Source organism: Octopus bimaculoides, chromosome 7 (genome assembly GCF_001194135.2).
Source record: "Octopus bimaculoides isolate UCB-OBI-ISO-001 chromosome 7, ASM119413v2, whole genome shotgun sequence".
Lineage (NCBI taxonomy): Eukaryota > Metazoa > Mollusca > Cephalopoda > Octopoda > Octopodidae > Octopus > Octopus bimaculoides.
Genome location: NC_068987.1, coordinates 73071697 through 73085597, shown reverse-complemented (window position 1 = coordinate 73085597; position 13901 = coordinate 73071697). Strand labels below are relative to the sequence as shown.

Sequence of the window (13901 nt, the reverse complement as noted above, 5' to 3'; positions counted from 1 at the left end):
CCCGGCAAATAATGCCAAAAACTTCCTTGTGATTCTTTTGTTTAGTCAAAGTTATGATGAATGCACAATTCAGTGGCTCTGTGAGCAAGTTGTGATATGTATATTCATTTGGATGATTGATACAGTTTATAAATAAAATCTCTATTTCTTCTTATCCCCTAGCACAACAGCAATGACAATACCCCATTGTCTGATACATACCTATGTAAACATTTGCATTGATTAAGTCTCTCCATCAACTCTAAAATGAATGATACTTTTGCTAATAATTCCTTCATTAGCTTGTTGGTCACAAAATAATTGTTGCTTTCTTTTGGATTACTTTTTGGGATTTTCCACTATGAATAGATAAAGTCAGAATATGTTCTGTATTGATGTTTGGTGGTGTGTATGACAATGAAATCAATACTCTATAGAAAATGTTTTCCTTCTCTTTTTTCTCTGGTAGCCAAGATACCAGAAACAGCTGAAGATTCTGTAATATGTCATGTATTTGGTGTGGGTGGAATTATTCAGGTACAATTAGAACCAGCATGCATGAAGGTGGTGGGTAGATTGGTTGTGATCTCTGTAATATCTTAGCAACAATGTCTCAGCTGACATTTTGTGATGTAATGAGTTAGCTTTTAATAGCAGACTTGATTAGAAGTGTTCTATTCTAGTTTAAAACAATCTGTGACCTATGTAGGACTCTAGAACATGCATAATACAAAGTAAGCATACGGAGACATAATATTCACAATTTTCCTTCCTTTTTATATATTTGGTAAGAGTTTTGATGTAGAAACTTGTTGAAACAAGTATTGCTTTTGTAGAGGTATCTTCACAAATAATTCATCACATACTCTGATTACTATTGTCCGCTTTCTATTTTTTTCCTCCTAAAAGATTGGCAGAAGCGATAGTGCATCAAACATGAATGTGTGATCCTCTGTCTCTTGTGGTATTCAGTTGTGGCCTTTTGTTTTGAGTTCAAATGTCACTGAAATCAACTTCACTTTTAATCCTTTTGGGGTTGATGGAAAGAACCACCAGTCAACTAATTGGGGTGATTTAATTTAATCTCATAAATTTGTTCTATGTTTAGAAATCAATATTTTGTTATGAGTAACAGCTATTTTGTTGTTATACTCTTGCAATATCTGCCACACCTGCTGGAAAATGCAATACAGCAGTAGCTGAGGCAAGTCACAAGAGTGCGACAAAAGTCTTGAATAGGCACTCTGAAAGAACCATCATAAAAGCCATTGCCACCATCGCTGCCACTATCTTAATGCCAACCTTTCCTTTCTTGCTTGGGCCAGACAGAATTCATTGAGGTAAATCTTCCTTGGATGGATGCGCTTCTCTTGCAACCCTTACTTGTTTCAAAGCAAGGTAACATTTTCCTATGGCCAAACATGTTTCAGGGAAGACAAGGAAGTGTACGCGCACACACTCACTCTCTCTTTCTCTGTCTGTCTGTCTGTCTCTCTCTCTCTCTCTCTCTCTCTCTCTCTCTCTCTCAGTCTCTGTCTATCAAATTCACTCACAAGGCTTTGATCAGCCTGGGGCTTTAGAAGTCATTTGTCCAAAGTGCCATGTGGTGGAATTGAATTCAAAACCAAGTTGTTGGGAAGCAAACTTCTTAAACACACAGTTATGCCTGCACATATATAATAAAAGAATAAACTAATTGATATTGGCTTTCACTTTCCTCTCTGGAAATGGTATTTAGAGAATTTTTTTAAAACTTATTTTACATCCTTGCTTGTATTACTAGGATGTGTTTTGTCCATCTCTGAGTGATTGTTTTTATATCCCAAACCACTTCATACTGCTGGTCACTCAGTCATGAACTAGTTTTTATTTAGTCAAAACTCAATAGTAATATTTGAATTTGTGACCATGTGGTCAGTATAGTGAATATGATTTGAAGGTTATGGTACTGTACTAATGAGCCCCAGAGTTAGGAAATCAAACTTCGATGTAGTACTTGTGCCCATAAGCAAGTCACATAACTCTCCCACTTATTTTTTTACAATTTTTGAGTTTGTTTATAATTTCAATTCCATCCTCAGTGGATTTATCTACAATAATACTACTAGTAACAGGTTGGCGTAATTACTTTTCACTATCCAAGCCATCACATGTACAATGACATTGTAAACACTTCATATGAGCTTGACATTGTTTCACTTCAAAATATATGCAGATAATTAATAGTGTTTCAATGGAAATAGTCATTTGGTGTTCTACAAATTTAATATATTTTACACCAAATATTTCCTGCACACATTCATCATATTTTCTAACATACAAGTCAACATAATATACAGTGTAAGCATGCAAACATTCATATGTTGTCATATTTCCAAATCCTGCTGCATTTCACATGAAATTTTTGGTCCTCCAAAATTGTCTTGGTGTTTAAGTTGACCCACCTTCGTGTTTTCTTTAACTTAAAAAAGATTGCATATGATTTATTAGTGTGTGCAGAGAGTAGTATTTGACTTGTAGTAACCTGACATGTAGCTAGTTCAGTTGAATTAGGTGTGATTCATATTTGCTCTTTAGTATGCTTCTGCCTAGAGCAGGACCATATTGTGTACTCTGTCCTGCTGCGGTTTATCATATGGCATACAAAATACCAATCTGAGCATATTGCTTTTTCTTTACTTCCTAGTCTGTTCTTGTATGTTTATAGGTTCTGATGTTGGACATAAGAGGTGAGCAAGGTGGACTCCAAGTACAACAGTCATTGTTCCTCTGCACTTATGATTGATGGTATGAATCCCAGCATGATGTTTGGGGTGTCATATTATCATTGATTTTATTGATCTTGAAGCAGTTTTTAGTGTGTATATACTTTTTATGTTTGTCTGGGCTTGGTAGGAGAAATAATGCTTTTAAGTGTTCCTGGAGTTAGTCTTGACTGAATGACTAGAATATTAGTTTTCTTAGGATGATATTGTATCAGAATTTTGGCGACAGTGTCTGTGAGGCCTGAAGTTTTTTTGTAACAGCAAACTGTTTTTGAACAGTATGCTATTGCATACTAGTAATTGTCCATGATATTCTAGAAGTCTTGTCAAATTCTAATTTATTGCAGATCGTATTTTTGTTTGCCCCCCCCCCCCTTTTAATCTTAATATCTTACTTTATCTTAATTTAATACATGGCACTATAGTATTATATTGTGTGTCTTTGTTTTAATGTAAGTGGTATCTGTCAAACAGAGTGAGTTAGTATTCTTATCATTTGTGAATTACAGCCTGTTTAAAGAATTACATATGTCTTTATTTCCTTCTTAGTTGAATTATCTGATGATTGAATGAATTACTAGAATTTTTGTGAACAAAGATATCTTAACAATGGGTAACTAATTTTGACTTTGGGACAGCCAACACTTTTCAACTCAGTGCTGTAAGCTAAAAATTCACTCATCAATTTTACTGTATTATTATAGAAGCTCATACCTTGTCATAACTTTTTACAGCTAGATCAGTGGTTCTCAAATAGGATCCATATAAGATTTTTTTGGGGTCCATGCAACAAAATAGTAAACTGGAAATCCACAATAGTATTTTAAGGACCCCTGAAAAAATTTTACTTGTATGTATTGGTATGTTCTGCAAGAAACAGCAAGGTTTCTTTAACATTTTACATTGTTCAACCTACAGAAGTTAATGTGTGAAAAACAAAATAGGAATTTTGAAAGAAGTTTCTATAAAACTAGTTTTTAAACATTGAATGCAAATGGGGATCCACCAGAAGAAAATGATAATCAAAGGTGTCCATAGATAAAAAAATTGTTGTAAATGATAAACTGGATCAGTTGAGAGCTAAGTGTCTTAGCTGTGAAGACAGCACATTGCTGGGAGTCAGCTCCAAACTATTGAGCATTCATCTGGGTTGGTCAGTATGCTGTCCACTTAGCTCTTTTGTCCCCTCATTGCATTAAATACCTGAATTTTAGATAACATTCCTCTACCGTCTGAGTTCAGTTTTTGCCAATCATCCCTCAGTTTAGGTCAATAATGTTATTTAGCCCCAAATCAACTCTGATTGAGCAGACCCAACCACCAGCGGTGTTCCAGCTATGACTATCCTGTTGTGGTCAATAACATAGGCAGAAAAAGTGAATTTAATTGTAGCAGCATGACTGCTGCTGTTTCCTGAGCATATTATCTATGCTGGTATACAGTGTTTGGGATCAATTAGATTATTAATGTGTGATTATTTCTTGTAGAAGAGGCAGGAAAATGGGGGTGTGTGATAGTCATGTCTTTCCCAAAGACACTAATAACATGTGAAGAACCAATTACTGGGATTGTTTTGGCAAGATCTAAAATACAGTAGCACCTGTTACCTCTCACTTTCCTCTAATGCCACTGATATCCCCTCCACCCCACATTCCCTGCATGGAACATGCATTTTGTTGTTTTAACCTAGTTTTGTTGTTTTTTTCTTTTTTTTCCAGCAGTTCATGTGATGCTAAAACCCGTAACTTTTGACCTCCTTTTTTAATATTATTATTATTATTATTTTTATCCGTAGTCAATAAAACATCCACATCCTCTCTCTAGATATATAATAATGACGCTGACCTTACGAAGTCAATGAAGTACTGGATTTTGGAACAGAGGAAGGAGGTTCTAATTGTGGCTTCAACAGCTGACTGGCTGCTGCCCTGTTTTAGTTGGCTTGTGAAACTGTCCTAAATAGTTTAGCCTCTGTGTTATTCAACTGTTGCTGCCACAAACAGTTCTGATAAGTCTTTTTTTGTGTGGTGTCAAAGAAGGATCCTCTACATAGTCACCCGACTTGCTAGATATAACAGCTAAATCTCTCCACATTTCCCTGAATCAAGCCCTAGTGTTTGCCAAAAAGAAAAATGCAGCATATGTGAGAAAATGGGGTGGTGGTGGTGATGAATTCCTTTGTTATTGTGGAAATTTGCAGGTATATGCTGCATAAATTGTATCAATACAAAAAAAGAAAAAGAAAAACTCCTTTCCAAGCCATATAGACTCATTGGATCAGTTTCCCTGGTTTCTGTGGCATATATATTATTCACTAGAAGGGATGTCAGTCCATTGCAGGAATACTCATTTTTGCCAGCTGAGTGGACTGAAGCAACATGAAATGAAGTGTTTTGCTCAAGGACACTAAGCATTGCCTAGTCCAGAATTGAAACCACAATCTTATAATCTTAAGTCCAACATTCTAACCACTAAGCAATATGCTCCCACTTTATCAGTGAGGTCTGTCTTTTTATTTTAGTGATTTCTAGGTCTGCACCATGATGATAGTTCCAGCTCCTTTGGTAATTTCTCTTATGGAAGAAAGAAAAAAATCCTTCGAATATCAGCAAAGGATTTCTTTATCTGACTTTCTTATCTAAATATGAGTTACTAGTCTAGAAAACTATACCCACTTTCTCTTGCAAGTTACTTGGGGACTCTTCCAGTGCTAATGCCATGTAAAAAGCATCCAGTCAGCACTGTAAAATCGTTGGTGCTTGGAAGGGCATCCAGCTGTAAAAGCCATGCTAAAACTGACCTTGCTTGTACTGCTGCCACATGAAAAGCACTCAGTCCACTCTATGGTGTTAGGAAGGACATCCAGCCATAAAAAACTATGCCAAAACACACACAAGCATGGCACAGGCTGTATCTGGTTAGCTCCTGTCAAACCGTCCCACCCATGCCAGTGTGGGAGGAGGATGTGAAACAATGATGGTTATGACTGTCTTATAGTTTGCTTTGGTTAACAAAGGCCTTGAAAGACACCTTAATATTGGTTTCAAATTTGGGCACAAGGCCAGCATTTTTTTGGTGGGTGGAGGGGCTAAGTAAATTAAATCGACCCTAGTGTTCAACCAGAACTTATTTTATCAACCCTGAAAGGCTGAATGGCAAAATCGAACCTAGTTGAACTTGAACTAGGAGTGTAAAGATGGATGAAATGCCACTAAGCATTTTCCCCAGCATGCTAATGATTCTCCCAGCTCATCACCTTAAGACACCTTGAAATTAATTTTCACTCATTCTTTACATGTTTTACATATTTGCAGCAGTACAGTCTATTCAGGAGATTTTACTTAGAGAGCTTTTGTGACTGCAATATAGCCTTTCCCCTTTCCCCAGCAAAGCAATGTGTTAATGTCTTTACATGCACAACTATAGCATACATAGATTAGCATTAGACCTATGAGGACCTGGGCAATATTGTTGATTGCATATGAAAAACGGGACAGTTTTCTGCTGTTATTTTATTACCTTTTATTACATTTTCATAGCAGTAGTTATTTATATCAACCTGGATTTACCTAGTCTTGTTTTGTGGAATCTACTGTCAAATTCTGCCATCTTGTAATATAAGAAATCATTAGGCATTTTCTAGATTAATAAATAATATCTGGTCAACAAGGTATCTAATTACTCCATGGTCTATATATTATCTGCATTGTGTGCTACAATGGGATGGAAGAGTCAATAGCTCATTAAATTTGCATCGGAACAGCTGGGGAAAAGACTACCCTAATCTCTCTCTATTTGAAACTTTTCTATGGTTAATCTAGTAATCTTTCATTCAGTTCATACAGAGTCCATTGGAAAGACAAGGACTGACATGTAACTATTTTTCTTTCTCATTATCAACATATTCGTTAATTTATGGAGCGAGTACTAGTTCTGCTGTGGTCAACTATGAACCCAAGCACTTAGTGATGATGAGCACAAAAGTTACAATTTCTGCCAGTAAACTTTGAAAATATGGAGTAATTTTCCACTAATTTTCTAGGTTATATCAGTTGGTTATTGTTATCTAACACTTAATTTAATACTTGGATCATGTAACCTAAAGCAGTAAAAATTTGTATAATGATTAAACAACAAGTGGTAAGGTGTTGAGGCTTAGCTGATCCATACCAGCTTAGAAAAATTGATGTAAAGTAATGAGTGTAGAATTTTAGGATTTAACTACTGTGACAGTAAAAGAACAAACACTTTGAACAACTCATGAGGTGCAAATTGCTTTAGTAGAATGTTTACAATGATAACTGTGATTTTAAAATCTTCACTTCCGACACTGGTATTATAAGATTCTATTTACTCATGATATTCAATAATCAACTACATTTTGTTTTGATGTTTATTTTCGACTGCTGGCACAATAACACTACTGACACCTATCCCACCTACACAAAGCACTGGAATTAGAGAGAGGACTGCCCTGATTGTATTATAAGTATGACATCATTTTGTGTGCCAGCATAAACAAACACCTGGGTCTTTAAAAACTACAGAAATGAAATGTCATGCCATGTTCTAATTACTTTAACACAACTCATTAAAAGTAGAAAGTAATAAGTTTGTAGGACATAACTTGGGTTACGTACGCGAGTGTTTGTACACTCATTTTCTTTTTTTTTTTTTCTTTATGACTGCACTGTTGATGTTGACCTGTTTAGGACAACTACCTGAGATTAATGATTTCATACTATGTGAAGCTTTACAACATGCATAAGAGTCTAGACAGAATAGTAGAAAAATAATGAAAAATGATACATACACGCACATACAATATAAGAAGGAATTAGTAAAATATGATAATAGGAGAAATGTTAATGTTGATTATGATGGTGTCTCATACAATTTCTTTTCAAGCACTACGTACTTTGTTTATGTATTGCTTATAATGTCTATTGCTAACTGAACTGAATAGTTCCCCATTATAAAAGTGAATGGCAACCAGCCTACCAAGACCTTAATTCTTAAAACTTATTAATATTTCTGTTGCATTTATCTTTCTAATTTGAAAAAATACTTTTTGTCAATATTTAAACTCATAGCATGCTGAACAAAATACTGCTAAGCATTTTGCCTGTCTTTGTGTTCTGAGTTCAAATACTGCTAATGTTGACTTTGCCTTTCATCCTTTCGGGGTCAATAAGTACCAGCTGAGTAGTGGAGTCAATGTAATCGATTTATCCCCGCCCCACAAAAAAAAAAAAAAAAAAAAAAAAAAAAAATTGCTGGCCTTGTGGTGAAATTTGAAATTATTATTATTATTATTATTATTATTATTATTATTATTATTAAGGTGGTGAGCTGGCAGGGTCATTAGCATGCTGGATGAAATGCTTATCGGTATTTTGCTTGTTGCTACATTCTGAGTTCAAATTCTGCCGAAGTTGACTTTACCTTTCATCCTTTCGGGGTCAATAAAATAAGTACCAGTAGTGTATTGGGATCGATGTAATCGACTACTCCCTCCCCCAAATTTCTGGCCTTGTGCCCATAATAGAAAGGATTATTATTATATTTTATTTGTTAGAGCTCTTGATCTTACTTGCTTCCATGATCTTACTTGATCTTACTTGATCTTACTTCCATGATAATGGACTGCAACCTGTTATCAAAGGTCTTACAAGGATTCTCAGGGTCTCTTTTTATGAAGTATAAGTCTTGGTACCTAGATGTTAAGTATCATGGAAGATACTTAATACCCAAGTACCAATCTATTATTATTATTATTAATCTTTTCTACTATAGGCACAAGGCCTGAAATTTTTGGAGGAAGGGACTAGTCGATTGCATTGACTCCAGTGCTTCACTGGTACTTAATTTATCAACCCTGAATAGATGAAAGGCAAAGTTGACCATGGTGGAATTTGAACTCATAGCATAGACAAGAATGAAATGCCACTAAGCATTTTGCCAAGCATGCTAATGATTCTGCCAGCTTGCTGCCTTAATAATGATAATAATAATGATGATGATGATAACAGGGCAGTGGATTGGCATAATCATCAGAGCATCAGTCAAAATGTTTCCTGGTGTTTATTCCAGCTTTTTGTGTTTTGAGTTCAAATTCCATTGAGTTCAGCTATTAGCTTCGACTGTTTGAGTTCACACCCTCATCTGGTCTTCATGCTCAAGCAACACTAAGAAGACTTGTTCAGGATTTTCAACCGTTGTCTTATGCTTGAAGAAGCCCAGGGGTACACCAACATTAATCCATTAAACCAAACCCATTACTTAACTGGTTCTTCGTGTTATCCACTCTAGGAAAACAAATAACAAGGTTGACCTCAGCAGGATGTAAACTCAAAATGTAAAGAAATTGAACTAAATACTATGAGGCATTTTATTCAATAACTGTTTTACTATCCAATACTATATTATTACTGCATTTTTATTATTATTATCACCATTTATCATTATCATAATAATTTTAACATTCTCACACTAACATAGATTTCATAGGTATGCCCTAGAACATATCTTCATTTATTTTGACATTGTATCTTTTCATCATTTTCCAATGTTCTGGGAGCTGACCTCATGCCTTCAATCAATAGGTACTTTCCACTGAAGGTACTTTCTCATTCTGTAAATTTATCATGTGTTTATAACAGTGCAATCATTTCTCTTCACTACCTTCTGATCCATTCTTCCTGACCTACTTCTATCTCCCCACCTTACATCTTCCCACTCTGATATTTCCATCCAACTGTACCACCACCCCTATTCATTACATCTACCTCTACCCTCATCTCCAACCATCTGTTACTCTCACCTCACACTCATATGAAAGTCCACTCTCTCCTCCCCTCCTATGAACCACTGTCCATATCCGGTCTTATGCTCCTCTTCTTGTACTTTGAAAGTTTGCTCTGACACTCTGTTACTACCTTCTTTTATCTCTTTCCAACTACTCCCACACACTCGTATACAAGTGGGATAGCCATGTATCTCCTTAATAGCAAGACACCTGTTCTTGTCCTCCTATCATACTTTAGCCTTTCAACACCTGGCACAAAATCATCTTCTGCTCTCAAATACCACCCCTCCACTTAGTTTGTAGGAGCTCCCCCACCCTGTTCATTTTCTGTTTTGCAAGTTACTCAGCAATTTCACTAGTGCTTGTAGCACATAAAAAGCACCTTGCACACACTGTAATGTAGTGGGCATTGGGCAGGGCATTCAGCTGTAGAACCCATGGCTAAAGCTGACGCTGGAACTCAGTGCAATCCCATGTCTTGTTGGATTATACCAAACTGTCCAATCCAAGCCAGTTTGGAAAATGAACATTTAAATGATGATGATTTATGTTGGTGTCTTTAATACCTAGTACCCAGCTACTGTCTAAGATCATCTGTGCTTTTCTTGTCTTTATTCAGATCCTAATTATCTTATTTTTATTATTACAAGGTGACAGAAATGATAGTGTTTAATTTGCCACATTCTCTTACATGTTGAAACCCCTCTAGAATTGATATTTGCCTTTCATTCTTCTGAATTTGTAAATATATTTTGGAGTTAATAGAATCAACTCTCCCCAAAATTTGTTGCGTTGTGTTTATGTCAGAAATAATAACAGTAATAATTATTGAAAGAGCAGTATGATAATGATGATAAAATAAAATAAAACTTGAAAGACTGAAAGAATGAATTTGTCAGATGTAAAAATTTCAAAAGGATTATACTTTTATTGGATATTTGAATAAGTAGAATAATGGTACTTCGAGGCAATGTTGTTTGAAGTACCGACTTGCAGAGTATTTACATGTTTTTCTGTTTTATGTTGCTGTATAGTTCCAAGTCATCTCTCAGCAGGTGCACTCTTATTCTGTATAACTATGACAACATTATCCAGTGTGTTCTTCCCTTATGGTAAGGTGTGATTCCAGAGAAATTTGGCTGCTATTTCTAGTAGTTCAGCTGTGTAGAGCTGGAGTGGGCAACCATTTTAGTACCAGAAGCAATGGTCAGTGCTTAAGAATTTGTAAGGTCTGAGATATCTTGCACCTTGCTGTACTCAAGAAGACCTGATCTCCACAACAAATATGTTATAAATACTCCTCCTGGTGAAGAGGATTGGCCTGCAAGATTCCTGTGCTGGTGTCACGTAAAGGGTACTTTTGCTGATGCCATGTTGAAAGCAACCAGCATACACTGTAAAGTGGTTGGCGTTAGAAAGGGCATCCAGCTGTAGAAACCAGTCTAAGTCAGACTGGAATTATGTGCAGCTCTCCAGCTTGCCAGCTCATGTCAAACTATCCAACCCATGCCAGCATGGAAAATGGACATTAAAGGATCATGATGACATCAGTGCTGAGAAAAACAGTGAACCATTTAGTATTTTGATTGGTCTTAAGGCTTAAAGCATGTATTTTCCATATGGCTTTTAGGAACTTCAGCAAGCAGTATCAAATTTAAATGTGGGAGAAGGGTTCTCCTATTTCTGGTGCAGAGTACATACACACATTTGCAACCATCACACAAAAGAAATTGTGTGCTACATAAACAAATGGTCACCATTTTAGAAACGATGCCATCTTTGAGGAGATTTTGTATCTCCAAAAGGTTAGTTACATAAGATAATGCCATAATTAATAATTATATTTATTATACATTCACTGCACATATACTTTTATCGCAGGAAAAAAGATTTTGCACACGATTTTTGTGCTCACTGACTACTAAAAATTGGAGGAAACATTGGTCTGTACTGGTATGAATTGGAAAATATAATAATACAAGATGTTTGGATACCACCTGAAATGTTTGTATTTCTTTCTTCCCGTTTTTCTATATTCTCTTCCTCTTCCACCCTCCTCATGGAATCCTCAACATCTTTGATTTAATGTCTTTTCTATGCTTGGTTGGGTCAAGCAAGAGGAAAACATAGTCATGCATGTGCGCGCATGCACGCACACAAACACACACACACACAAACACACACACACACAAACTTTAGGTTAGTTGAAATATGTTTGTGACATTTTAACTCCTAAATGCAAATTCATTGCAGTTATCATGGAGAAGAATTTCTCTCTTTTGGTAAAAGGTGTTAAAACACCATATCTGTCCAGTGCTTCCCTCTAGTGGGTTCCAAGAGGTGCATTTCTGGCTCTTTAGCCTTCCTCAATGGGAAGTACTGAAGAAAGATAATCCTGGACAGATTCTAACCTGTAGCTTTAACTAAAAAACAGTCAACATCAGTTGTGCTAGTGGGCTGCCTGGTCGGGATAAAAACAGCAGCATCAGCACCAAACTGCGATTAAAAATAAACAAACTTTAGCTTAGTTAAAATATGTTTGTGATATATTTTTTAACTTCTAAAGGCAAATTCACTACAGATACCATGGAGAGAAAATTCTCTCTTGTGCTAAAAGGTGTAAAAAGGCCATATCTGCCCAGTGCTTCCCTCTAGTTGATTCCCAGACATGCGTTCCTGGCTCTTTAGCTTTCCTCAATGGGAAATACTGGGCAGATGAAACTAAAAACAGTTTGCATCACTGACTTGTGTTGAGTTGACAGCATCCATGCTGTGGTAGCAAACTCCAAGCCATGAGATTTCACACTGAACTTCATAACCACGCACTCATTCTTGTGGCTTATCTCTATATAATAGGAGCTGATATAAAGGTTGGTTGATTTCTCCAATCAAATGTTATGTTGTATAGAGAGAGAATAAAAGTGGAATACAGAAAATTAATACAAGAGGTGCAGTAGGAGGCTTGATGGCAGGCAATAAGTAAAGAATGCTACACATGCATACACAGGAGAAAAGGGGTAGATAACTGATTATTTAGAGAGAAAGTGAGTGGAGTTGATAGGCACAACAGTTCAGAACAGTATAATAAAGCATGAAAAAATGTAGTAGAAATAAACATTATGAAACAAAGTAGAGGGGGTAATTGGATGAGAGGAGGGAGGAAGTAAGGGCAAAAAGTGATATGTAGATGAGAGAAAGTGAAGAAGGTGATAAATAGAGGATAGAGACAGTAGGGGCGAAACAGATACATACTCAGAAGTGTGTGTATGTATGTATGTGTGTATATATATATATATATATATATATATATATAATATTAGGGACAAAATCCAAAATTACAGGTAAAAACTCAATTAAAATCAATTTATAAAAATTAAAATCAAATTGAGCTTTATAGATAAAATATATATAAAATATATAGTTTTAGGGAAAATAACCAAGTTTCAAGAACTCATCGATGAAAATCCACTATCACATAGAAAAATTAATAATTAAAAGCACAATAAATGAGTATAATATAAAGTAAAGTAAATATCATAAGATAAATATGTATATATATATATATATATATATATATATATATATATATATATATATATATATACTTAAAAATATTTGCATACACACATGTACTTGTGTGCACACGTGTACTTACATGCACACACTCGCACATATTGATTTTAAGGTAATATTTTTCTTTTAGAAATTAGTATTCATTTCATGATTTTGTACAAGCACCAAGAAATTTCATAGAAATCAAATTATAATTATTGTGTGTATGCCATATTTCCTGATATTACATTTGGTGGTTAAAGTATACTTCCACAGTTACTCATCATATGCTGGGTGACACTCTAGTATTTCTATATTACATAACTCATATACTGGGCTTGATTTGGTGAACTTAACACCTTTTCCATAAGTAAAGTGGTAATGAGAACAAGACATTTGAATTTGTTTACCTGAAATCTGAATTCTACTCAACTCAGTCGTTCTGGTTAGTGTGAATAAGTACTGATTGTTTGAGAATGCTATCTGAAGAGGAATGGGTTGATTTCTTTCTCACCTACTTAATTATGTATAAAATGAACTAACTAAACTCTGGCCCTTGAGTGTCTCTTGCGGGTTTAGGAAACATTCACATTACTTGCATTTATCAATTAGTCTTGTGCCATAAGTAGAGAGTCATTATTATATATTATCATGATGATTATTATATATATATATATATATATATATATCTATATATATATATCTCTATATATATATATCTCTCTCTCTATATATATATATATATCTATATATATATATATATATATATATATATATATATATATATATATATATAT

General features: G+C 35.1%; 1 protein-coding gene across 13 annotated transcripts in view; it reads left to right on the top strand.

The window, feature by feature from the left end:
- The window catches only part of LOC106882371 (stearoyl-CoA desaturase 5), a 136656-nt gene that overhangs the window by 47594 nt on the left and 75161 nt on the right, over nt 1-13901 (top strand). For 4 of the 13 annotated variants that reach the window (XM_052969743.1, XM_052969745.1, XM_052969746.1 and 1 more), the window contains one exon: nt 11434-11556. The exons of the other annotated variants lie outside the window; for them this stretch is intronic. In XM_052969743.1, the coding sequence (XP_052825703.1) occupies nt 11535-11556 (22 nt within the window). In that variant the 5' untranslated portion in view covers nt 11434-11534. Of the gene's footprint in view, nt 1-11433; nt 11557-13901 lie in introns of those variants that run through there. 13 annotated transcript variants of the gene reach the window in all.